Genomic DNA, 27,730 nt, shown 5'->3' on the forward strand with positions numbered 1-27,730 from the left:
ATTAAACTTGTGCATATCTTTCCACAGATATGGATGTGTCAGAATTTAATTAAACAGAATTCTCAGTTTGTTAAGCAGCTGGATGGTCCAGACAGACTTACTTGCTTATTCCAAATAAAAAGACTGTTGGGGCTGTGTTGCAGGTAAAGTCATAGCCATGTTGGGTGCTTTTCATTTCTTTTTTTTTTTAATAGCAGATGAAGTATATATTAAACGTAAGCTTATTTCATGGAGAGGACTGTAACGTTAAATATATATCAGCCTTGCTATATGATACGTGTTCCTGTTTGAGAACAGTGCAGTGTTCCTCAGCTCCGTGGACTTTCAAGTTCAACATGTGCCCTGTCTAGAATGTTAAGTGTCTGCGTGTAGTAGTTTTGTTAGCAGTATTTGTCCACATCGGCATGTTTTCTTGGGAACTGATGATAACTAGAGGTTGCTATCTGAGTTAGGCTCTTGTTCTAAGGATGTATTGTGGATATTGCTGTTTTAGGACTAATATTTTTAAAAATACTTTTTCCCTGTATTTTGAGTTTAAGGCATGTTAAGGAGGTGCACTACTGACTGCAGCAGTACATTCGCTGTATGTAGTGACCTTCTTACAAGCATTTCAGAGAACTGCAAGACGATAAATCTGTCAAAGCAACTTCAGCAGCTGCCTGCTAACACCCCGTTTTGGAAAACAGTATATTTTCTAATCAATATGGTAGAAACTAGTTCTGTTCTCCAGAGCTTAAAAAAAATCCTTTTTGAAGAAACCTCTGTTTTCTTTTAATATTGAGAATTCTTATGGAGAATTGGTGTATTCAAATCATTGAAGCTTATGGTGTAATTGTGTATACTATATACATATGAATGGGGGCGCTGGACACTGAAGTAAGCTTGAGTGGCAGGCTTCAAATCCTGCATGCAGTGGAACATAGCTGTGGTGTCACTGGAGATAATTGTGCATCTTCACCACAGTTGGAATTGTGCTTTGTAAATGCAGATATATTAGTGTTCCCTCTCTGCCTTCTTGACTGGATGATGTAGGAAGAGGAAGGGAGCAAAGGGCTGTTCCTTCAACACATAGGGAGAAAGGAGGAAGAAGCTCTTTTTACTTCATCTTGCCAGTGTAATGGTGGGTGTCTCTGCTTCCTTGCTGAGCTTCTTTAATTGGCTGCAGAAACCAAGAAAGCAAGCAGCGACACAGGTAGTCGAAAAAGTTTCCCATGGGTAAGTTCAGATTCCTGAGAATCTGTAGGTTTTAGCGTTACAGGAAAAATGGTGACAGTATGTAACATCATAGCAAAAACGGTCGTTTGATTGCAGCTACGTCTGCCAAAAAAGGTCATCTTGTCAATGAATCTTTTTTTTCTGTTTAGTGAAATAGCTTAGCTGTGGTGTCAAAATGATTTTTGCTGCTGTCTGTCTGTCTGGATGGCAGGGGAAGAAAGGGCATTGTCCAGATAACTATGCTATATACCTCACATATTAACAAATCCTTTTATTTCTAAAGAGGCTTTTAATCTGCACCTTTTTTGTGGTTTACATGTAGTTTCATAAGTAGTTTGCTAAAGGTTTGGGGGTGGTTGCTTTTTTGAATACTTAAGCGTGTAACCAGGATCGGGGATGTGGTGTTTGGTTATTTGTATGATGTTCCCTAGCATTCATTCCAAGCCCAGACTACTCGGGGGCTCTCCTGACTTCATTTTTCATGTGGATAGAAATACATTTTGGCAAAAGCTTTTGGCTTCTCTCCTAATCAGTACAGCAGTCCTCCAAAGTTACCAAGTCGTTGAAAGCAGCTATTCAGTAGGATTTAAAGAGAGAGAGAGAGCAGTATACACCAAAACCCTAAAATCAGGAATTGTAATGGTGCCCACAAAAAGATGTAGTGAGCTACTGAGAATGCTCGGAACCCCAGTATAAATAAGTTATTTTAAGACGAGTGCAAAAAATTGTTATAGCTTAATTTTTAAGAAGTGTGTGTATGCCTGTGCTGACAAAAGAAAAATCTCATTAAATAATTTTGATTTCCTTTAATTTATAGGCTATTGCAAAATTGCAATGATGACAGTCTGAATGTTGCACTTCCTATGAGAATGCTTGAGGTATTTTCATCTGAGAATACATATTTGCCTGTTCTACAAGATGTCGGCTATGTGGCATCATTAATTGAACAAATTTTGCACTACGTGATTCAAAAAGGTGAGTAGCCAGGAATTAGAAGTTCTGGGCGATACCCAGGAATGGAACGGAACGTGTGATACCTGAAGACCCTGTTGTTTAATCACATTTTGCCTTTACAATGAATTGTGTTAAGTACTGCAGACCTTAAGTTATACTACGCGTGGATATTTTACCATTTAAGAGAATGCTGCTTGAGAAATTACTGTTTGATTTCTTTGGAAATTCTGTTTGTAAATTGAATGTTGTACCAAGTTATTTATGCAGGCTTTTACAAGAGAGCCTGAGAGTTGGTGAATATTACCTAGAAGAAGTTTATTCCAGTAGCTGCTTTCTCCTATTTGCGTGAACAAACATGTGCACACGCTCTTCCTGTCAGAGCTAAGCTTTAATTGTGTAAAGGCTGGACATTCTTCTGCAGCACTTCTCCCTGTAACTGCTAAAGATCATTTTTATAGTAAATTGGCATTGATTTTTCATCCTGTTAACGGTAGGTAGAGACTCCTTAGCAAAGAGATGGCGAACCAGCTTTTATTTTCCTTGTGTCGTCATCAACAAACTGTTTGCTAAACTCCTGTCAGTTACACCTGTGCAAACCTACTGAAAGTTAATGAATTGTGTAGTTATCACCAAAATCATGATTCGTCCACAAGAAACTTTGTTACTCTTTGAGATGTGTTTAACAAAAATTTTGACTTTCTAATGTCGTGGCTTGAGTTTACAAGACAGGTAGATGGGGGGGGAAAAGACACAAGCCCTATGAAGTAAATGTCTCTGATCCAACCTCAGTGGTACAAAATGTTAAAATGGCACCTTCAAACTTGTGTGTTAATTTTTGGAGTAATTCCATGTTTTTAAAGGTTTTAAGGTTCGGTCCACAATATTTATCCTGTTACTGAGGATTTAGTTGTAACTACTGCATTTGGAATTGTGTTACACTGTGACAAAAAATTGGTTATTACTGCAGCACATTTCTTTTCCTTGCCTTGATATTATTTCAGTTGTAGTAGCGTCTGTGTTTATGTTTCATCGTTTACTATATAATTAGTATATCTTCCAAAATACTTCTATATTTGTTCATTTAGTATAATATTCAGGCCTCACAACTGATATATGAGAATTTATCAAGATGATTTATACTCTAAATTTTAGTCGATAAAAATCAGCTTTCTGATCAATTAAAATCAAAACAAAAAGAAGCAACTGTATATAACTAAAAATATATAATCTCCTAATCGTTTATGATGATTAAGTTGTAAAGAATGTCTAATCAGCTTTTATTAATCAAACAAAGGGTCTTAAACTGGACCTCTCAATGAGAGAGCACTATTTATGCATTCATAGTGGTTTCTGTAGTACTGGAACTCGTGTCTGAGAATAGGAGTTCACTGAGCACAAGGAAGTTGGATTGAGGAGAGGAATGGAGTCTTGATTCCATTTTCACTTAGTCAGAAAATTATTTTTATCTCACCAGTGAGGATCAGATTACCGTCTATACATGTCTTTATGGTTCAGGTGGTAGTACGTTTTATTGCTGTGTGAGATCTCTGCTTTGGGAGCAGTACTCGTGTTCTTCAGTCTACTAAAGCAATAGGTACTTGTGGAAGTGAGGCATTCTACCAGCAGGCCTCCTACCTGTAAGAGGCTATCGCGTTTGGAGTAGAGGGCGAAATTCATAGTGTCTGAAAAGGTGGAAAACCAACTGCCAAAAACATGACTAGAATTGCCTAGAGGAGAAGAGAACATCTTTTTCATGGATTATTGTTTAAAAAAAAATCACATTATTCTCTATCAGTAGAAGTGGTCTGTCTTGATAATTGCGTACCGAATCAGTTTAATTTTCAGTCAATGATTTTTATCAAAGGATATTTCCAAAGATCTTACTTGTATATCCTGTTAGTTATGTGAATGTGACTTTGACGGTTCTCTGCATTTTTTAAAAAATGTTTTCCTTAGTAAAACTTCATGCAAGGAATTACAGGATGTTGTTAAAGTTATAAATTGTATAAATTGTATGTATATAAGTTGTTCTATAATTAAAAAAGAAAAATAGTATTATCTTTTAAAAAGTGATGTTTCTTATTTGTAGGCTACTACAGGTCGCTTTATTTGTTAATTAACAATAAGCTTCCATCAAGTATTGAGTATTCTGATGTTTCTCGAGTCCCTATTGCAAAAATACTTCTGGAGAATGTTCTGAAACCATTGCACTTTACATATAGCTCCTGCCCAGAAGGTGCAAGGTAAATAAAGACAATATTAGATATTTGTATACTTGTTCATTATTTTCAGAGTGCAGACTTTATTGTTGGATGTTTGTATTTTTTAATACGCGTTGTTGATTTATTTTCGATAGTAATGATTTTTTGGTAGCATTGGCGAAACATCATAGTTTCAGGTACGGTTAAAAAAAAGCAATAAAATGAAGAATACAATAAACGGATCACAGAGAATAGCATATATCACAATGTGTGGGAAGGTAGACGTGGAAAAACTTGAAGTGTAGATGAGAGCAGAGACCACAGCCAAGGGCAGTTGAAAAGAATTTTGCGGTTTGTGACAGAGGAACTGAGGTTTATGAAGAGAAATAATTAAGTCATAGCTTACAAGGAGAAAGAATGAGGTATGTGGAAAGAAACAAACAAAAATCATACTTTGGTTATATCATGTATCATAGTGTTTTGTATTGATACAGACTTTTGGTGGAAAAGATGCTAATTGCCATTTTTTTAACAGTTATTTCAAGATTATAAACAGTGAAATTTTACTTCAGAATAGTTTTCTGTGAGCTTATTAAAAGTTTAAAGGATACAATTACATATGAGATCACCAGGGATAGGAGATAATAAGTTCATTTTTGAGGAATTTGACAAATTCAGTTTATTGGCCCAGAATTAAAGGAATGCATCTATATAGTTTTCTTGATGGTCATATTCAGCCTTGCACGTTGATGCTTGATCATTCCGTGGATATACTTGTGAGAAATTCTACTCACGTTTTCAGTAAAGGCATTTTTTTTCTTTATTTCAGGCAACAGATTTTTGCAGCCTTCACAGAGGAGTTTCTGGCAGCACCTTTTACAGATCAAATATTCCATTTCATCATTCCAGCGCTTGCTGATGTGCAGACCATTTTCCCTTATGAACTCTTTCTGAATGCACTATTATTAGCAGAAAGTGGATGTTCAAGAAAAAATGATCGAGCCCCATGGCTTTTTTACATTGTTTTAACTGTTGGAGAAACATATTTGGGTGAGAAAGTTGAATTGCCTATTCACTGAGGTTTTTGTATTTGAGTTAGTATGTTACGTACGTATAGTATAATATATGCGATGTTCTTTGACAAGCAAAAGGACAGTTTGTGGATCCAAGTATTGGAGAGATCTGTTTTATTAGCTAATCTTACTCTTTTCATTAAAACTTGTACTTAATTGGGGAGGCTTGGGCATATTGTTTTTTGTCAGGTATTTCTTGTAAAATGTTTCATTTATCTTTAGCAGAGTGTGATCTGGCTCATGGTCTTATTTTCATGTATTTGCTATAGGATCCCTTTCAGAGGAAGGACTTCTTGTGTATTTGAGGGTACTCCAAACTTTTCTCTCTCAGTTGCCTGTGTCGTCTACTGGTACAAATTGTCAAGATGCAACCAGTGATTCTGAAGATGAGGATGAAGAGATCAGTAAAATGATAACCACGCCAGTAAGCAGTACATAATTTCTTTGCGTGAATTTTTATTGTAGCAACAGCAAAAATAGGTAAAATCATGATCGTTTTAAGTCTGCTATTTTTCTAGCTGCTTGCAGAGGGAAGTATGCTTATTTTGTTCTTAAAAGTAGATGGCTGCTATTTACAAGTGACTGGAACTGGTTCCTTACGTTTGAAAGCAAACACACAAAATTCTTAATGTAATCAGGAATCTTAAAATACAGGTAATGTGACTTCTGCAGAACAGAGCTTTTATTTCCAAAAAAAAAAAAAAAAAAAAAAAAAGACCTCTGCTTTAGTTTTGTGTTTTACAGAGACTATTACTCTTCATACTTTTCCGCCCCGGTGACATTAGGTTATCATGATCACCAATCAAATCTTCCAACGCAGTATTTCCATTTTTTCTCAAGGAAATATCATATATTCAACTTCAGTCTTTACCTTACAGACTTAGTTCTGTTTTTAGATACACTTGCCATCCGCAAAACCCTCAAAGCGCAGGCCACCTTATGTCTATGACGTGAAAATAGGATTTTTCACTGTAATTTAAACATACAGTAAAATTTCCACCAATAAAATGAATCTATACCAACTTTAACATCCTAACACTCAGATCAAGGCTTTGAACCCCCAGAGTTGGAGAGATGTGAATCCAGCAGCTTCTTACTGACCTCTGTGCAATCTCTCAAAAGCCAGCTACCGTTCAGGAGACTCAGGCAGTGTGCAGTCTGTCCTTGTAGTGAGTGTGAAATTCCACCTTATTTTGGATTGGTGCAAAAGTAGTTTAATTACCATAATGTGATGATTTTTCCTCTCCCACACTGAGCTGGAAGTTCTGGATTTTTCTCTCTCTGGCGTTTGTATGCCTTTGTGTTATCTCTTTGGTTAAGTACTGAAAGCCAAGAGTATGCTAGCTCTTCTAGGAGATACTGTTGCAAATGCCTGCTTGAATTTCCTGTTGTCTCTGAAAGATCCAACATTTTTAAGACCAGCTATTGAGAGTGACTTCTTATCAAGAACCATACTATTGGTGAATACGTGCAGCTTTTTATTTGTACATTTTACATGCAGTGTGTTATCGTTGCCCAGAAAGGTTTACTAAGTTAGTATGAATGAACTGTATTTTTTGTCCAGTAGTAATGCATTTCCCACAATACAAAATATTTCCTGTTTTAACTATCCAAAATCTTGATGTCAGACTTCAGATAGTTAATCCCCACCACCACTTTCTGTAATGTAAATATTGGCAGATTCTACTTGTGGCTTACACATTTCTGTTCATAGATAATATACTGTAATGTATAAATTAGAGAAAATCTGCTCTGAGGAGACTTCAATACATAATACTGTTTTATTGTAATATATGTTTCTCCTTCCTGTGTTTTTTTTGTATTTTTTGTATTTTTTTGTATTCCATATTTTCATGCACCAAAAAACAAGTTGCAGAAAAAAACCCTCTGCCTTTTAAAAATGTATAGCTGGATAGCTTGCATTCTTCAGGGATGTTCTTTTTTTCCACACTACTTGTATTACCCAAACATATATATTTGCCACCTGGTAGCTGAATAAAGTTTCTTGGTTTTTGTTAACCCATGGGCTATAAATCTGAGAATATTGTTTGTAACTGTTGAACTTAACAGTAGATATCCATTTCTCTGCAAATACTAACTGATGTAACTGGGGGAGAGATGAGTGTTCACATTTTATGCCAGTAAATGACCTTGCCGTATTGCATCTAAGCGTTGCAGAGCATGCTTACGTTAAAGGGAATCTTCCCCTCTGGCTTTAGTGGAAAGATTGATACTACTCCTAATGCATGCCTATCTAGGGGTTTAAATCAGCTTTCGGGTGTGATGCTTTTACGAATGATGTTTGGGTATACGTAAACGATCATGCTTTGAGTATCATACAAGCAAATGTTATGTTCTAGTAAAATTCTAAAGTGTTTAAAGAAATGGGATTTTTTTATCGTTTAAAAAGAGCAAAGCGGATTTTTGTTGGATATGTTTACAGGGCGATGGGAGAATATCAGTTCAGTATATAACTGAGGAGTGTCTAAAGAAATTGGATACGAAACAGCAGACAAACACTCTACTGAATATGGTTTGGAGAGATTCGGCTAGTGAGGAGGTCTTTACCTTGATGGCATCGATCTGCCACACGCTAATGGTACAACACCGAATGATGGTGCCAAAAGTCAGGCAAGTATAAGTAATAATGGTGTTAAACTGTGGCAGATCTAAAATGAGTTTCACTAGATAGGCTTGGTTTGTTGTTTCAGATAGTCTGTGGAGTTTTTTTGTGTTGTCTCTTTTACGATCAACTGAAATAGATAAGAATTTTAGCCTTTAAATAAGAGTTTCAGATCTATCAAAGAGGAGATTTCTTCTTTTGTCTGTTGTTCTTCTTGCTCATTGTTCTCTCTCTGGAATGATCACTGAATCCAAAATTGTGAGTTTTGGGTTTGTTTAGTGTATTGCAATTAAGTTAATATTTTTATCATCACATTGAAGGTTACAGCACAGAAAGTGTTTGTGATCAGAAAATCACATGCAAATAGGATTGCAAAGGTTTTTCCATCCTCTTACTCGGAGGCAGTATTAAGTGCAATTAAATGGTTCTTAAAGAAGTCTGACCAGCTTCATTTTAAAACTTTCAAGGCTATGGATTCCATAGTCTGTCTGGCTAGATGAGCATGGAAACCAATTATTCCAAATTTGTTCTCTGATCCTTTTAATATATAATGAGAATATCTCTTGCGACAAATTAAGATAGTTCCTGACTGTTGAAAATCGTTGTCTTTGTGTGGGAAAGCGTTCAGGATCACAAATGAAGGTAAAAATTTGGACTTGTTCATCTTTACGGCATTCTTTTGCAAAGACTACAAAACACAAACGTCAGTAACGATAGAAGAAGGTTTTTAGTCTTCTTACGATCAAACCAAGAGCCATAACTATTAAAACTTGTGTTGTGCAAGTGGTTTTGAGTCAGTATATAGTTGCTGGTAGTAAACTAAGTATTTAGGGAATGTTGTAAACATAATCAATTCAAACTGCATTGTAAACAGTGATACAGAAAACTAATTAGGTGCTATCTTAGCCCAATGGTGTTTATAGCTGTTAGAGGAAGTAAGATGTCAGTGAAGCTGTGATTGCTCGATTAGGGTAATTAGTTCTTTGTAGGCTAATTGCATTAGAGCAGGATGTGAGACCTGAAGATCATAGCAGCAGTTGAATTAGTACGGCTGTTTTATTGTTGCAAGTAGTACATTGCTTTGGATAGTAATTACTGAATTTAAATGCATCGCTGCTTTGACTTGAGGTTTACTGGTGAACTGTGTGGAAAGGGTGCTTGATGAATAAAGAAGTCACACAGAACCTTAATTGTACGAGTATGGCGTCTATTTCCTCTGAGAAGCTATGTTAGGTCTTTGTAATCATTTGTGATAACAAGCTAGTTATGCATTAGATACGTTTCAGAAGTTACGCAAGCTCCAGTCAAATTGTTTTCCATTACAACTTTTGAATGATTTTGAAACAGTTGAATCTACCAATTTCAGAAGTAAGTAGTAGAAATACTAAGATTTATATTATTAATGCCAGTGAAGGTTTCTACCTGGTTAAAATTAAGTTACTTCATACAGTTATTTGTCAAGTTAAAGCAGACTTGTAATTCCTAGTTCTGACTTCTGAGCCAACAGTAAGTATTGGGTTTAGCAGGCATAGTCAAGTCGTTAGGCATCCATCTTTCGTTCTCTTCAGTGCTTTTTAGACCTGGACTAAGTTTCTGAGCGCCTATTCCATACGTTCTTTCTGAGTGTTTTATAAAGGATATTTGATGCTTGTTTTAAAGGTAATAAACGTTGTGCAATTTTGAAAAGCAGTTAAAAGATTTTTAGCTGATTTATTTCCATAAATACCTTTTTTTATTGCCTGGCAGATTGTCAGATTTAATGATAGTCTTTGGAAAAATGCTTCGCCTTTTTTGAGACTGACTTCTAAATGACTTAAAAATTTTCAGAGTAAAGTTTATCTGTTTAATGAAACCATGTAAAAATATTTTAGTGAAGCAGAAATAATTTATCAAAACCGACTTTTAATATATTCCAAGAGCTCAGAAGTACTTTTTTCTTTTCCTTCTGAAGACATACGGGTCAAATGGGTTTAAACAGAGAAAAGTCTTTATCAGATAAAGACTTTATTTGCTTACTAACAGCATTCACAACTGTAATGGAAAATAATGATAATTAAAAAAAACACTTAGACTGGAAATGTGCAAAGTGAGATACTAACTGAAACGAATTAGAAATCACCTTGAATAACAGAAAAGAATATTAGGCTAAGTTTACACAGGCTTTGGAAGGGAGAAAACCGCAAAATATTTCTATGTTTTTTTATAATACTTTTGAGGCTTCCTTCGTTCTTGAAAAATGGTAAGAAACTCATACTAGAGACTTGTATTTTGTCACTCCATTAAAGCTGAATGCTTTTTCTTCTTGTGTCTCTCAGTGCATCTTGGTGATTCGGCAGATGATTGTGGAGTGTTAGGAGCGTGGGCATCGCTGCATTAAATCAGTAGTTTTGTTGGGTTTGAAACGGAGACCGAGAGAGACCAGAACAGGATGCCCCAAACTACAAGAATTTCTGTAGATTTGAACAGAAAGAGCAAGCCTTTTAAGTCCCTTTCTCCCTCTGTGTAGACTGGTGGTGGGTTTTGACTTGAAACATAAGTAATTAATTCCCCCCCCCGCCCCAACACACGCGCTCTAATGTTACAATAAGCATATTCTGGTTAACCACAGAGAGTTTACTCTGCCTGTAGGTATTCTTTGCCTAAATAATGTTAGGTTGTATTAGTTACATTGTTTTAGATAATGCAAAATATTTCTTTAATCTTTTCTCTTCTAGTAATTCTGAACTTTAATTTTGATTTATTTTGTAGAAACTATTATTTTTTTTCTCTGATGCTGTGCTAATTCCTGACTTCTCTAAATAGTGCTTTTCTCTTTTTTCAGTGTATTCTCTTCTTGTACAGATGTCTTGTATACGTCCATAGCTAAACATTTTTAATTATCTGTGGTGTTACTCCCTCCTTTTTTGTTGAAAAGGCTGTAACAAAGACTGAACTGAAGTTTTTACCACAGCAGCCTTAACAATAAATAGTATGTCTTGCTTTTCTTTTTTTCCTCCTCATGTTGTGTAGATATGATAGAGGACTGAAACTTGTGGGAGTTAGGAAGTTATTCATGCTTCAACACATTACCTTCATATGTGCTTCATTGCCCATTGCCTCTGTGGTAGTGATGATGAATAGGGTATTTATTTTAGACTCACATTCATTTGTTTGGTCCATGATTCATAAGCTAGAGATATAGTAAAATTCAGTATTACCTGATATGTATTATCTACCGTTTTATTTTTAAGCTGATATGTGTCAACTCAACAGAGGTGGATTGTTGGAAGAGCACATTGCTTTGACTTAGTCCTCCTGACTAATAGCTAGCCCTAGTGTAGGGCTAGCGACTAGTGCTCCTTAACAAATTCTGTCCAAATTTGGCAAAGGTGTAAACAAGCCTAGTTTAAAAAAAGCCACAAGAGTAGAAAGACCAAGCTGTAGCTAGTGTTCAGTAAGCCGGGTGTGAGGTGTAAAATGAAATGCTGGTGGTAATGAAGTTGCTGAGAATCTTGTATCCTCTTCAGGGGGGCAGGTCTTTCGTTCCTTCAATATACGGTTGATCTTTATTATATATTATTTGAATGTGGTGTTATTGAAGGAAAAAAAAAAAAGACCCGAGTCTTATACAGTTAGCTTTGGTTACCATTACAGAGAGATTTGCGAGATTGATCAACAGAACTATATTTTTAAATAAATATTTTGCAGAATGAGAATTTCCTAGTTAGGGAGGGTAGTTTAAAATCACAGACTTCAAGCTCTCGGTAGGGCTTTAGAATTAAACAGCTATGCGAACTGTGCTTGTGCTGGGACTGTGGCTATTATCAGCCGTCTGGTTGGTGTCTCTGTGTAATTGTTAATCTTGGTTTAACAGTTTCATAGTGGCAATACATTACTACTGCTTAATTTACATAACACTGCTAATCTTCCCCTGTGGTTAAAAATGCTTTGGAAAACTGACATTCTGGTGTAACATGAGCAGCCTGTCTTTATATGTCTGGTGAAGATATTTAGGCTTTAGGTAAGGCTAATTCTTTAGAGAATGAGTGTTTTTCTTAAAACCAGAGCCATTGTATTTGGAGTTTTTGCAACATTATTTAAAGCTTTGTTATGCATTCTTCATCCGACACATATTCTAAAGAGAGACAGAAGCAGAGAGCAGCCTAAAGAGTAGTACAGTTCATTCAATGCATCTTGCATGCTATCTCTTACCTGTCACACCTTTCACTTCTAAAGAAGTGTCAAAAAACACTGCCCCTGCAACAGCGACCTTTATTAGACTGCATGAGCTTGTCTCGTTCTGTTGTATTCTCTTCATTAACTTAAATGGTCTCAGTGGGAAACTGGGCCCAATTTATGACCTAGACTGAAAATCTTGCCTTTAACTAATTAACTTGTAGCAGTGCCTCAGCTAAATTAAGCTTAATGGGTCATTTAATCTGTCCCATTGCGCAGGAGGAATTTGACACTTTTTTTTTTTTTTTTTAAACAAGAGGTGCCCAAAAATACCTTTCTGGCAAATACACATAAATCACGTGGCTTTTGTGAACAATTAGATAACTACAGAGAGAAACTGGCCAATAATAAATGGGCAATATAGACTTAATTTTGGAAGCAGATTAATTTAATTTAGTATGATGAAAATAGATGTCTTAACAAATTATTGCAGTGAATTTAACTCTAACAGTTAAACCATGTGGCTGGTTTATTTTTGTGCTTGAAATAGGAGCTTATCCTTTTCATTATTTGAAGAATATTTCTTCCCCTAAATTACAGTACTGAGTCTGAATACTAAAATTTACCAGGAAATCCATTAATTAATCCGTTATGTAAACCCATGTATAGTGATCTCACAGGAATGAAACTGGGAATATGCAATGGGATTTTTCAAGAAAATGCAGAAGAACCAGAGAAGAGGGGAAGGAACTCAGGAAATAAAATTTAGTTGTTTCATTTGTTTTTAGAATAGAACGAATCATTGAAAATGAACCACTGAGATATAAAGATTTAAAGAAAAAGAGAAATAATGGCTAATATTTCTTTAGTGATTTCTAGTGTACACATATGGGGTTTTTTATTTAAAGGAAAAAGTGGTCAAGGTTGTATGGACATTCAAAATGTACATTAAGTTTAACTGATCTCTAAATGTTGTGACTTAATAATGCTTTGTCTTTGGCATGTGCGAAGCATCCCTTTAATGTTCTGCAGTTTACTCCAAATTATTACTGTATGCTCTGTCATTTTAATGTAGTTTTATCTGGAAATGCTCATTTTTAGCAGATGCACGTTTTCTCTTATCTGCCCAAAGAAAACCAAATAAGGTAGATCTTGCCCTATTTTAATTCTCAAAATTGTCCTTTTGTATTTTTTGGAGTTTTTTAGGGTTTTTTTCCTTTTTTTTTTTTTTTTCTTCAACCTGAAGCTGAGGATGTTGACATTGTTTCCTGGCACAGCCGTTTTCTTCAGACTTTGCAAAGATGATTACTCAAAGCCATCCCTGCATTGTTTGTTTGTGTTAAAATTGTTATGTTCTACTTTGAAAGCTAATTTCTATGCCTGGGCCTGGGAGGTTGTTCCTACTGTGACTCCTTTGCCAATGGATAATACTTCAAGTGAATCTACTGATGTAAAATTTTTGTAACAGAACGGTTTATTAGGCCTTACGTGTTTAATTTTTAATTCCACATTTATTTGTTTGGTAGCAATATGGACTCTTCAGAATGGGTGAATTCATCTGTTTCATATTTTACATATATTTCATATTGACAAAATAAGCTGCATAATAACATCTTCTGCCGTATCTGCATCGTGTATGTAACCTGATTTTCAAGGAAGCACAGCCTTCTCAACATGAAACTTGAAGGTATTCAAAATTTCTGGAATCAAGCCATGACATGCAGCAGTTGCTACAGCTGGCTGCCTGAATCACTGATACGGAGTAAATACGGATAAAACTCAGATAAGGGTTGTTATTCTAAGCTCTTAAGGTTTGTTCTCCCTCCCCTCCCACCCCCCTTCATTATTGCTGAATATTACTAGAATGAAAAAGTGAATTGCATTATGATAGGTTCAGTGTCCATAATGTTTGTTCATTTCTGCTAAAACTATTACATAATTTCCAGGGATGACTGTAAAATTAACAAGTTTTTACTTGGAAGCCCTACGAGACCTAGCGGCACTGTGCCAAATTACTTTTCATTTCAAATATGAGCCTGAGAACTGAAGGTCATTGAAGAAATTTTTCATCTTAGAAAGGAAGACATCTAAGCTATCGCTCAGATACTTGAACATTAAAGCAGAAATCCTTGTTCTAAATTAGCTTAATCTAATAAGCCCTTCCTTAAATGATAGTGCATAATTTCCACCTAAATGTCAAAGTAATGTAAATTTAGAAAAAGAAAACTGCAAAGGAAAAAATACAAGTTGAATTTTTTTCAAGTTTTAAGATTAAAATGCCTCATACTTAAAATGTAACTTCATTTTCCAAAAAAAAACATATTCTAAAAGATTCTGCAGTGCTTGAACAGCCAACACGCTGGGACGCAGAGGCGTATGCTGCTGTACAATAGTTCTTCGTGTGGGGGTGTGTAGATTTGTCTTTTTTTTTTTTTTTAATTAAGAGCTTCAAATGAATTGCTGCTTAAACCTTTTACAAGTGTTTTTGAGTATTTGTTGCATATTTTACTTTTTTCCTTAGTGAAATGTGTACTTCCTTTCCTTTTGCCATCTGGCACATTTTAATTTGTCCACGTGGACCTTAATAGGTACTGTTTTCTCCAGCAGACCCTCCAGTCTCCCCTCGCTGCTCCCATTTCCCAGCCTCCTGCCTCTTGTGTGCGTGAGCGTGAGGAGTTTGGGATTGCGAGCCTGCTGAACTCTGAGAGGGGATGTGGACTTGCGTACTGTAACATCGGAAAAATGAGGACTGTTCGCTTTTCTAGAAGACATGAAGCATTTTAAATGACGTTTGTTACATATCTTGCTTCCTTCAGGGGAAAAAAAAGTTTGGGGGAGATCTTTTAATTGTAGGAACCTTTTAATTTCTCACTTCCGTAAAAAGCTCCCTTAATCATGTCTGAAATAGTACAGTTAAAGTTGCCTCTGTGTATAAGTGGTTTGTGAAGCTGCGTGTGTATTTTTACGTATATGGTATAAGCCGTTTTCTGTCTTCTGGTGGATTAATGTGTGTGTACGTATGGGCAGTGATCGTGACATCAAGGAGAGAACTGCAGTTATCAGGGCAGACGTTGTCCTGCCGAGTTGTTGTATTAATATCTGACGCTTGGAATGTGCCAGTGAAATGGCTACGTTAAAAAATAATTGCTTCTAGAATAAATTAATTTTAAGGTAGTTAATCTACTTTCAGCTAAGATTATTGTGTTTATTAATGTCAGACGAGCCACAGAAGTGACCTGTTAGTTAGATTGGTTTGCTATGTCAAAATTAAAAAAAATTCCCAGAAAAATAACTCGGAGTTTAAAGTATGTTCGATTTATTTAATGTGTGTTTAACTTTGTGGTATAATGCAGACTTAGGTCTATATCATGGGGCTTGTTGCTAAGTTAATGAAACTGTGTATTAACGGTAAGGATTTATGTGTTACTTTTTCGAATTTGAGATTTTCATCACATTTTATTAGAACAAGAACTCCTATCTTGACAAACTAAATTTGAATTGTTCATGTTATATGAGAAATTTGTGGCAGAAAAGTTCTTGTAGAAGTACTGTGTTTTGTGGATGCGCTATTTTGGCAGATACAATGTATTTGGTCTTTCTCTTTCAGGCTTCTTTACAGTTTAGCCTTTAATGCCAGATTCTTGAGGCATCTTTGGTATTTGATATCTTCAATGACTACACGAATGATTACAGGGTATGTATTATACCATTTCTGAAACTAGAAAATATTAAAATTAAATTATTAAATTATTACAGTAGAGCATATCTGGTGAAAAGAGAACGAGACAATTGATGGTATGGTGATGGTAACAGAAAATGATTGAAAACAAAACTGTAATGTTTTACTTGGTTTCTTCTTTACTTAGACTATGATTTTATAAAATGGAGCAAAATCTCAGGAACTGGCCTACTGTAAATAATTATAGGTTTTAAATTAAAACTTTTTTATTTTTTTTAAATAATACCAGTGTCTTGTAGTTTCTGGATTGATTGCTAGAATCAGTACAATAAACACTGAAAATCCCAAGTCCTTCAATTTTATCTCGTGTTGAGCACTTTGATTAGTTCAGAAGTTAGTGGGAGTAGAAACGTTCTCCTAGGAATTGAGGCATTAAACCTACAGATCTGTTCTGTGCTAACATGGAGATTAATTAATCTGTCTTTGCTTCAGGTGTGCGCTCTAAACCAGAACAAATCTACAATCTGTACTAGAGTTAACACCGAAGTTATATATAAGCTGCTGCATCTCGAGACACTGAGATACTACAGTGGCAAGAACCTATAAAGAGTAACTTTTTTTGCAGGAAGAGGACACAGTCATTATTAAACTGAGAGAGTAGTCCTTATTTTGTTTTATAACTACTAGTAAATATTTTTACTAGAATGCTGAAGTTAAAAACTTTTTAAAAAAGTGAATATTTAATGACGTCTTATTTTGTATTTTATATTTTAAGGTCAATGGTGCCGCTGCTTCAAGTGATTTCAAGAGGCTCTCCAATGTCTTTAGAAGACTCTAGTCGAATTATTCCTCTCTTTTACCTTTTTAGTTCTTTGTTTAGTCATTCTCTTATTTCTATTCATGATAACGAATTCTTTGGTGACCCTATAGAAGGTGAGAGTTTCAAGCTTACTAAATACCAGAGCTTTGCAAAATGTTTTTGTGTAATGCTACTTAAATGACGAACCATCAGACTTTAAGGACCACCTAGCAAAATTTATGCCGTTCTGTTGCTTCTGGGTGATTCTCTGTTGATAAGCAAGATTGTTGTTCACCTCCTGCTTTTCTTAGAAGATGGAGATTCGCCAGGTGATGGCAACATGGCAGTTCTAGAGCAAACATCCTGCTGTCGTATCAATTTGCTGAGAACTGCTCAGCAGCTGGAATTTACAGCTTTAGGGCTCCCTGAGCAACGATTCGCTGACATCTGTGGGGAAGGCTCTTCTGGGCTGACTTGCTGACAGTCCCCTGAGCACTCAACTGTCAACTAGTTCTTTCATGATGGTTGCATTTACAAAAAAGAGGAAAAATGATGGTCTGCACCATGGGATCCCCAGCTTTACAGGGTCTGATATGGAAGTTCTTATTCATGATAATTTTTAATGAGTTAGTGAAGTAAGTGAAATCCTTCTGAATTGGATCCGTAGACTAACTTGAATATTAACGTAGCAGGTGGTAAAAAAGTTAGGGGAATATTGTAGTGAAAATCACTATTACTGCTGACAATTAAAAAAAAAAGATTGCTGTTATAAATGTATATCCATTATCTTTTTTTGTGATGTCTCTTTTCTCTGCCTTTACTTTGTGTGTGTATTAGTTTCCATGAAATAGTGAGTGGTTTTTTTTATAGCAAAATGATTAGGAATGGTAGTTTAAAGAAACTTAAACTTACACTTTATGTAGTTGTAGGTCAAAGACAATCATCAATGATGCCTTTTACGCTAGAAGAGCTAGTAATATTATCACGCTGCCTTCGAGATGCATGTTTAGGAATCATAAAGTTGGCTTACCCTGAAACAAAACCAGAAGTTCGTGAGGAATATATCGCAGCATTTAGAAGTGTTGGAGTAACAAAAAATACAGAAATGCAGCAATGTATACAGACAGAACAAAAAAGATGGATTCAGTTATTCAAGGTATGTTATGTCAATTTTCAAAACGGATTAAAATAGCACTTTCAGACTCCTCTCTGCTGATAATGAGAGATTGTGTAAAGTGTTTTTTTTTAATGATTAGACTTTTATCATAGTTGTTATCAGGATGTGGATTTTGGAAATCTGATTTTGGCAAATATGCCAGTATTTAGAGTAATTTAATTTTGATAAATGTAACAAATTATTTTATTTTTTTGCTTTTGATGAATCTTAATTTCATTTTCCTGCTATCATGTTTGTAAAGAAGTTGCTATATAGAATATAGGTTTTAACTTGATCTCCTGTTCAGCAAGGTACATGTGATTAACTTTACAAATGTGTGAAATTCTTTTTGGATCGTAAGATTACTCAAGTTCTTCAGTATTAAAGGCTTTGCTAAATTGGTACCATGCTGCATTGGTTTTTGTTGCTGTCATACTGGAGTATGCTGATCCAGCTCCTTTTGGGCTTACTGGAATACCAGGGGGGTGATAAATGAGGCTTAGCAAACGTAAACTTAATGTATGATACTTCTAGGTATCTAGCAATGTATTTCTATTAGTTTTATCCGGGGCAGCCTGCAGCATGAGTTAAGGGAAGCTGAAAATATTGGCAGGAAAAACCTAAGAATATAACTATTGCTGGAAAAAGGGGAGTGCTTGACTTGTCATGAAAATTCTGCAGCAAACACATCTAGTCAGCTAAAACTGCTCATTAAAGAAGTGGGCGCAGAAGAAATGCATTTTCCAAATTGAATGCTAGATTTACAGTCCGTTTAATACTGGCGACCTCTCGCACACTAATGTTCAGTTCGAGTCATCAACTGTCCCTTCAGGTCTTTTATCACTGCTTTTGTCAAGCTATCTATTTAATTGAAAGAAGTTAATTGAATGAAAATGATCAACTAAGCTTGTATTAATATTGCTAATGGAACTTTCTTCTTGGCCATGTTTGGAGAAAGATGTCATGCTAGACTTTAGGAAAGGCCCATTAAGGCTTGCACTTAACCTGATGGGCTAATTAAGGAATGCTTATTCATTCTACAAGTCTAAGATAGCCTCTATCCAGCCTATTCTGCCTGATTTTACAACACATTTCACTTATGAGCATAAGCATTAATAGCGGTGAGAGTAACTGATAATGTTTTGATTGCACTGAATACAGTCCTAATGCACCACTGAATTTGTAATTTGCAAAGATTGATCTAATATATGTTTGCACAATTTAATTTAATTACTTGTCTTTAAATTGCCAAATAAACTTTCGATTTAAAGGTCACAAGAGAAAAGCCCCAATATGTCTGTTTTCATAAGGAAGACAGCGTGTTAGGGGAATTTGTATGTATGGAGTTTATAACATACCATTCCTTATTTGTTTTCTTTAGTTTTATCGTGTTTAATCAATCCTTTCTCTAGCCTCTTGCATTTTAGATGAGTTTGATTGTATTTTGCTTTCCTTCAGACAGGTGCTAAATCCCAAGTTATTCTCTCTCACTTTGGCAGGCAGCTATTAAACTCTTAGTGGAATTGTCTAAACTTGGTGTACTCTCATGATTTTCAGGAGCCAGAGTTGTCTTCCGTTAGCTGAATTACAAATATAAATCTTTAAGATATCTTAACGGCTCTGTTTCTACCCACAAATGTAGCTAATAACAAAGCTTCGTGTGTTCAAAATTCAGCACAACTACATTCACCTTGTTTTATTTGGAAACCTACAGCCTTGAGTCTTTCTGAGGGTGCCTTCAAGGTTGGTTTTTGCCAATGAATGAGCAGCAATGTCTTCTCACAAAAAATAGAAACAAAGCTGAAGTAATTCCTCATAAATTTGAGGTGTCGAAGTAGATGAGACTTTTCTTTCCTTACACGGAGTCAAAGACGTGAGAGATTTGTCTCTTCTAAAGCTGTTGCACGCTGTCTGCTGAGAAAAAGGCACAGTCCTTTCCTATGATCTACTCTTTTAATTTCTCATACTTGTTTTACATGTCTTCTATACCACTAGTGTCTAATGAAATGCATTCCCATATATACACACCTTGCTTGTGTAAGGTAATGGAAAACCTGAAACCAGTGAGACTGCTGATGGTGAGGTGTGCCTATTTGTCTGCAGAATCTAGATTTGCATGTGAAAATACCTGTTTAGCAGAATACCCTTTTTAGCTTATGATATAATACTGAAATAGTATAGCTGCTGTTACAGATTGTGTAGAAGGACTTAAGTTGTGAGTGCGTGAAAAAAACGCTTTGTCAAATAAAATAATTATTTCACTCTCTGGAATTCATCCTATGCAATAATATAAGATCCTGTTTTTCCTGAACTTTGTGGGTTGTGTGCACTTTGCACATTATTGAAAAGAAATCTCCATTTTAAAATTACTTGTTAAAGTGAGACTTTCCTTTCACTAAGATACATAAAACAAATTTTACAAAGAAATCCTGAATTTTGCTTGCTAATGTTCTCAATATATACATTAATTTGGGAGAAGGAACTCCAGTTTCACCTAATTTCACGCAGCTTTCTTCAAGGTTTCTTTAACTGTTTTTAAAAACATTTTACTAGCGTGGTCTTCATGTGGATAATTTTTTCCTAGGTTTTTTTTTTTTTTTTTTCTTTAGTATGATAGTAATGGAACCAGAGGCTCATCTAAGCAGCACTGAATTTTAAAAAGGCAAGGTGATGGAAATTCCTGGGTAATCAAACAGTTCCTTTATTAGCATTCTTTTTTATTTCCATCTTTATTCAGAATAAACTTTACGAACTGGATCTTTAAAGATCTTTTGTTTAGTATCTAGACACAGAATCCTTCAGAAGGCCCATTCAACTCTTTGTTACTCTTGACACCTGCCCGTTAAGACTGTCTTTCAGCAAGATTACTTTGGAAAAACTTTGTGTATGTTTTTCTTCCGTTCGTTGTTCAAATGCCTTAGTTCTAAGTTGCAAAACAGATGTCTGTTCATAGCAGTGGTAACTTCCTTTAGGCTAGTTATTAAACTTACACTGATTCCACTTAATTATGTTTTACATAGTGTTGGGCTAAGTTGGTTCTCTCTTGTACATGTATTTAACCTTCTTTGGGGAGAACGCATGCAACCAAGCATGACAGTTGTGCTTGTGATGGAGTAGTCATTAACTTGATATCGCTGCTTGTTTCTTTTTTTCTTTCTTTCTTTTTCCACGTTGGAGGAAACTGCCAAGGAAAATACTAAAACTGCAACAGCAACCAATAGCCACGATAAGCACATTTCCCTGCCTCCGACACTGATATTCATTGACAATAAAAGGAGCCTGTGGTGTTTTTTTTTTTAAATGTAAAGCTCTACCCTTAAAATATCTGTGTTTGTTTTCCACATGGATAATCCCCAGAGTGTCTGGTGATGAATATCATAAGCAGATGCTTATGATTTTTTTGAGGCAATTTTAGCTGGAAATGCTTTAGTTTGTCAGTGCAGCAACCTGGAGTTGCAGCTGCCATCTTTCATGTACTATAGAGATGAAACTTTTGCTGTCAAGTTCTGTTGCCAGTTTAATGCCTCTGCTTCCTCCCCCTGTACTTCTTCCAAAATTCGTGTTGCCTTTGGACAATTTCTGGTGTCTTTTGCCATTAAGGAACATACCAAATGATGTAGTGGTAGCTAGTTAGTTAAGATTATTGACTGTAGGCAGAAATACCCACTCTTTATTAGTTGACCCATAAGGTTTGCTTAGTGTGGAATGGAACGTGACGTTTGTCTCAAGATTGGAAGCAAAACTTCCCCTCTAACAGAGGCTCTGAAAAGTGGTCCACAGAAATTCAGGAATTCTTCTGCTTGTAGACAAAGAAAACCTGCAAATCAAACAAATTCTGAACAAGTCTTCATTTTGGAACAAGAGGTAGTAAAAAAAAAACAGAGATGCAGCTCTCTTCTAAAACATGTATCTATTCACACCTTTAGGTTTGAATAAGCAAAAAACCAACCAACCAAAAAGACCTGTATAAATGATCCAATTAGATGTTGTTTTATTTAAAGAAGGAATGCAGTGTTGAAATGATTTGTTATGTGTCTGGACTGGCATATGACTTTTTAGCTGTGAATTGGTAGTCCTAGTATGAGACTTTAATAAGACTTTTTTTGGGATGACTTACGAATGAACCACAATTACTTACCCTATTCTAAGGTATTTAGGTATAAGAGCAAATTTTTAACAATAAATAACAATTTCCTACATTAATGCAAGATTTCCTTAAGGCTTTGCTTCTAGATTTGACTTTCTATTACATAATTTCATTCACAGTGCTAAATATATATTGAATATATGTATTTCTGACACCTAGGTCATCACAAACTTAGTGAAAATGTTGAAATCTAGAGATACAAGGAGAAATTTCTGCCCACCAAATCACTGGCTGTCAGAACAAGAAAACATAAAAGCAGATAAGGTAAAAGTAAAATTCCATTTCACACGGACTTGTTGGTGCTGAAGCTTAAACAATAAGGTGTTTGCTTTTAAGAGAGAATCAACCTTTGATATGATGTTTACATTCATAGCAAGATGTTGATGTTGCACAGGTTCAGTGTAGTTTGAAACCTGGAGTTACGTTGCTTTTCCCTGTAATATGGAGTTTTACACCTGTTAAGAAACCTTTACCTAAAATTACATAACCTATCCATAAAGTGGAACCTGCTCTACAGTGCAGCAGTGTAGTTCATCTCCATTCATAGTAAAAGAGAATAGAAAGCACATAGCATTTTTACACATTACAGTGACTTATTTTCTGGTTATTTCAAGCACTTCTCATAATAAAAATACTAAATGAAAGAATTACTTTATAGTGGAAAAAAACTTCAAAATTCTCTTTTCCAAAAATAAAATAAAATTCACTAGCATTTTTTGTACTTATCTTGCCTAGAAGTTACTGTTTTCTGAAAACATTTGAACAAAATTACATTATTTGAACTTTAAAATGGGCACGTGCCTGTACAAGAAAATGCTAATATGAGTGTAAACATACATCATTTGAATCACTGAAAATTTGGATCTAAGACGTTAGTTATACCTCAGACTACCTCAGAGTATTAGAGGTATAGTTCTTAACAGTTGGAAGTTTTGCACAGGAACTGTTAAACTCTTTTATTTATTTTTTACCATTGCCTATTTGCTTGCCTAGTGTTCAAGATACCCATTTTTCTGTGAGTGTGCCAGTTGCTTATCGTTCGTAGATAATAGCACTTCCATACCGTAGAGAAAGTAGAGGGTGTCTTAATACAACTTGTTGCCCTGATTCATGTGAGAGCAAATCATTTGACATCTGAAAGTTCAAACTCAGCTTCACTAGTATTTTAAATGCCATAATTTAACGTAACATTGCATGGTATTTTTAAATAGTACCTGGACGTTGTAGTTGTTAATTTGGAGCTCTGTTTTAAGGCACAGGTATTCGGAGGTAGGATTAGAACTTAAGGTTTTAGGGATTCAGACTCAGACTCTTGGACTTCACGGTTTCTGTATATACTTAATATGTAACTAGACAATATTTAATTGAGAAATACTGTTAATAAATTAGGTTACCCAGCTGTACGTGCCATCCGCTAGACATGTCTGGAGAGTTAGAAGAATGGGAAGAATAGGACCGTTGCAATCTACCTTGGACGGTAAGATGCTGTCTCTGCAATTTTTGCTTTACAATGTCAAAATAATTATTTGCTTTATGGTTTTCTTTAAAATCTGCCTTTTTAGAGTACAGTTGAATAGTTTGTTAAAAGCCAAAAGCAAAGTAATCTTCCATAATTTTGTGCTGAATTATTTAAAAAGCCCATGCGTTTGTGTGCTTATACATGTGTGTGTGCGCGTGCTTAATCTTTAATGTGTAATAGTTTTATTTTCTTCCTTGGAGAAAAGCAAGACAGCACTGCACAACTTCCCCCAGGCCTCTGCTGCTTACAGTGGCACTGAAGAAGTGAAATGATGAGGCATGCAAGTGATATGTTTTAAAAATATGTGTATGAATATGTATAAAATGCAGTTGCGTAAGATATAAAGTGCTTAAAGTTGCATAAATTATAAAATGCTGAGATTTTGCTTTTACAGTATACTGTGAAAAAGCTGTCTTGTTATATATAAAACTGTAACAAGCTTTAGGTAATTATTAATTACTGATAAATATTTGTATATGACAATATTCTAATAAGTTAAGGCAGAAACTTATTTCCTTGAATCACTGAAAAACCCAGACTTTATGGAACTTCTAAAGAAACATGAGACCAACTTAGTTCAGGGTAAACGTACATGAGTGTAGTTATACTAGTATGCTTCCTCATGTAGATGGTCTGTTTCTTTCTGCTTTTCAGACCTCTGCACCTTCACTGTTTTAGAATTTTACCTTGATTATTTTGCCTGGGTAAAATAATCATTACAACACTAATACCTGTGAAGGAATTAATTAATCTATGAGAGTCCACATTCTCTTTCAAGATGGTGTCGTCTTACATCTTATGGTGTATCTGAGCAGATTCGGTAGACTTTGTACAGAAGACTCTGAAAGCTGCCATAGAGCCCTACAGAATTGTCACTGGCTTTTTCTGAGATTGGAGTCTGAGGGCTTCTTTTAATGATAAATTTTATTTACATAGCTGTGATGGTGTAAGTTTATTTTGATTACTTTACTTGTCTGTTTACCAGGTAACAATTTGTTGGTCTAGTGTAAGTAGTCCTTGGAATTTTGAGTCAAATTTGTTCAGATTATTTTGTCTCTGGAAGTTACCTGTTCTGAGTGGCTGAGAAGGTGAAATCGTAGAAACAGAAGTTTTAGCTAGAAATGCTGAGAACCTGGACTAGTTTTAAGTGTTACCAGTCTCCTGCAGGCTTTCGTCCTTTATCTCTTGCAGACTCCATAACTGTAATCCCGGTTTCTTGCATTGACCTCCGTTTCTCCCAGCTGCTGTATTGTGTTGGTACCCTCCATCCGCAGATCCCCGCTGTCAGACTTGTTGCTTGTTTTATCGCTCCCAGCTTCTCCCCACACTGCTAGTCTGCTAATCTCCTTCCCCTTACGCGTACAGTGTCCTCAGCTGTCTCCCTTGTTTCCCTTCCCATAATAACACCAGTTCCATTTCATTATTTACCTTAGTTTGGGCAATTGGTGAATAAGGAATCCATGTGCTGTGGCTGAGTTGGAGCTACATGTGCTAATTTTTCTGGCTGACAACAGCCTTTTTGGCTGGCTGTCGAGTAGACAAGCTGACACAGTGAACAGGGCCTGTCATCAGGTTACTAAAGGAATTTCTCTCCACCCACTTACAAATTTTCACAGCACTTAGTATTTCTGAGTCCCTTGTTCCTCCATCAAAGTTAAAAGCAAGCTGGTTAGCCCGGGAGGCGTATTGGAGGGAAGATGGTGAGGAAGGGTGACGCAGCATGTTCGTACAAACATTGTTTCCACAAGAAATCAGGCTTAAAAAAAAGTGCAGTCAACATGACTGCATGAAAACAAGCACATAACAACGTGCACGTGACTTGTTTAATACCTCTTGACTCCATATGGGTTAAAGCCAATTAGTGTGAAAGTACTGCTGAATCGCATATGGTCATGTTTATTTGTGCTTTTTCATTTACTTAAATGGCAGAATCTTGAGTCCTAAATGCCCTCTGTATTGATGACTCCATCCCATATTTCTCTTTAAGGAAAGAAACTGTGATGGAGAAATGCAGATAAAATTGACTAATTGACGGGAATAATTGAACTGTCGAAGTCATGTAGTAGTTTACCTTTGCTGTACATGCAGTTTTTATTTAAAATGCTTTTAACCCTTAGCTTAATAGGTAGCATACATTGACTTTAATTAAAAATGTTTACTAAGTAAACTAAGAGGGATCACAGATAAGCATTTTGTCAGAAATTCCAAAGGCTTGCAATGTTGAAACCTGCCCAAAATGAATATGTATCGAGTATAGTGATATATTGGGTCATGTTAAATTGGTGCTTAAAATAGCCCCACTTAAAGTGCTATGAGGAATTAAAAAATACAGAACCATTAAATAATGAACAGTGAAGTGATGCTCAGTTGCATAAGGGCAGCGAGATACTAGCTAGTTTCCACAGAGCGAAGGCAAAGACAAAACTGAAACAGTGATTCTAAGCTTTTGGACTGAGTAATAACATGAAGCATTTACTTCATTTTTATAATGTTTTCTCTAAATAGTCTAGGCTCTGTTTACTGTTTTTTCTCTAACGGAGGTTTATTAAATACAGAAATGAAACAAGCTGTCTTTGGGTTTTTCTGAAGCTAGGTGGACCTTTAACCACAATATCTAGCAAGTGAGCAGTACCAGTGCTGCGATTAATAAATTTACAATCAGATAAGCGCTCAGCAGCTGACTTTCTTCTCATTAAGTTAGAGCAGGATTCCGATTTCTACTGTGCATTGCCCGAAGTTGAACTATTTCCTAAAAACTTCCTTTGTGGGTATGTGTGTACGAAGGTCCGAAGGAACTCCATGGTAGCTTGGGAACTGCATTGCGTTTCATTTCACTGTTGCTTTGGCTTCCTGAACGCTTTCTAATGCTCTTTTTTTCCTTGAGCAAGTTATATAATTTCTTGATATTCTTTTCAGTATTTCTGTAGTGACTGGAATTTAATGTGATGACTGGGTCCCTGCTGTTGGGAGAGAAAACCCATTGAAAGAAATGTTATCTTTCTGTTGATTTCATTAGATTTGGCTTAGTTTTTAGGCATAAAATGGTAAGGCGAATTAAAGTAGACTACATGGCTGAAAACACTATACGTTTGAACTATTTTGATTATTGGGATGAAGATATTGTGTGTTCTTATGATGAAGATCATAATTATTTACAACTTTTTAATTGTCTTGTGTCATGTAATTTTTTTTATTGAATTATTATTTTTATGTACATTTTGTTTTCAGTATGTTTCCTCTGCTTACCTTTCAGCTTGCCTGTTAGAAGCTAATTTTTGAAGAAGGATATGTCTTGTTAGTAAATAAACTGTTTTAATGTGTATATTTTTATACAAAGTAAATTGAGTTACTTGTTACAAAAAAAACTGTTCAAAAAAAATCCTGTTCTTTCCAAAATTTTTAAAATTATTATTTCTATTTTAAGTGGGTTTGGAACCAGCACCTCTTTCCGTATCTGAAGAACGACAACTTGCAATTCTGACAGAGCTACCTTTTGTAGTTCCTTTTGAAGAAAGAGTAAAGGTATCTAATTTCTAATTTAATATGCACTTGGTTTTGGAGTTTTGAGTTTTTCTGTTTTCAGTAAGTGTAGGAAGAGCACTTAGCTGAGTAGAAATTGAATTTTTTCTCTACAAAAGAGTTGATAGACACCCTCTTTTTCTCCAGTGTTTGCATGGCAACCGCATTGGAGAACGTTCTAAGATTACTTTTCCCTCTTTTTACTGTTTGTATTGTCCTTTTCATAGTAAGTATTTTAAAGTTAGAAACATACATTCCAATGTAAAGTTGCCGGAGAGTAGTAGTACCCTTATAGTGAACTTCAATTCTGATTCAATGATTGCACCCTCCTGTGGTAAGCAGAGCGCTAACTGGTTGTGTGTCTATAGTAAACAGGTTGCGAGGTCAAGACTTGAGACTTCTTTGTGCAGTGGATGGATTTACTCTCAGTGAGATAATGGTTGTTCGTTCTGGGAAGATAACACCCAGAGATTTAATTTCTGCGTTCACAGCTGAGTAGCTGAACTTTAAATAGAGTATGTAGTTTGCAACTTGCAAGAGTCTTGTATTATTTGATTTGCTTTTGAATGTTTTCTAGATTTTACATATAAAATTGTTAGGTTGTGTACTTCTGTTGTCAACACTACCGGTTAATTAAAAACTACTTCCTGAATTGTCTTGGAGATGTTAAGTTACAAGACTCCATCAAGG

The 27,730-nt window shown here is 35.5% G+C and overlaps 1 protein-coding gene across 1 annotated transcript in view; it reads left to right on the plus strand.

Moving 5' to 3' along the window:
* The window catches only part of UBE3C (ubiquitin protein ligase E3C), an 83,789-nt gene that overhangs the window by 16,155 nt on the left and 39,904 nt on the right, over positions 1 to 27,730 (plus strand). The window contains exons 5-16 of the mRNA XM_009683930.2: positions 28 to 143; positions 2,033 to 2,190; positions 4,259 to 4,412; positions 5,200 to 5,420; positions 5,713 to 5,867; positions 7,887 to 8,074; positions 15,829 to 15,915; positions 16,676 to 16,833; positions 17,623 to 17,855; positions 22,162 to 22,266; positions 23,392 to 23,479; positions 26,946 to 27,043. Of these exons, the coding sequence (XP_009682225.1) occupies positions 28 to 143; positions 2,033 to 2,190; positions 4,259 to 4,412; positions 5,200 to 5,420; positions 5,713 to 5,867; positions 7,887 to 8,074; positions 15,829 to 15,915; positions 16,676 to 16,833; positions 17,623 to 17,855; positions 22,162 to 22,266; positions 23,392 to 23,479; positions 26,946 to 27,043 (1,761 nt within the window). The remainder of the gene's footprint in view (positions 1 to 27; positions 144 to 2,032; positions 2,191 to 4,258; positions 4,413 to 5,199; positions 5,421 to 5,712; positions 5,868 to 7,886; positions 8,075 to 15,828; positions 15,916 to 16,675; positions 16,834 to 17,622; positions 17,856 to 22,161; positions 22,267 to 23,391; positions 23,480 to 26,945; positions 27,044 to 27,730) is intronic.

This window comes from Struthio camelus, chromosome 2 (genome assembly GCF_040807025.1).
Source record: "Struthio camelus isolate bStrCam1 chromosome 2, bStrCam1.hap1, whole genome shotgun sequence".
NCBI classification, from domain to species: Eukaryota; Metazoa; Chordata; class Aves; order Struthioniformes; family Struthionidae; genus Struthio; species Struthio camelus.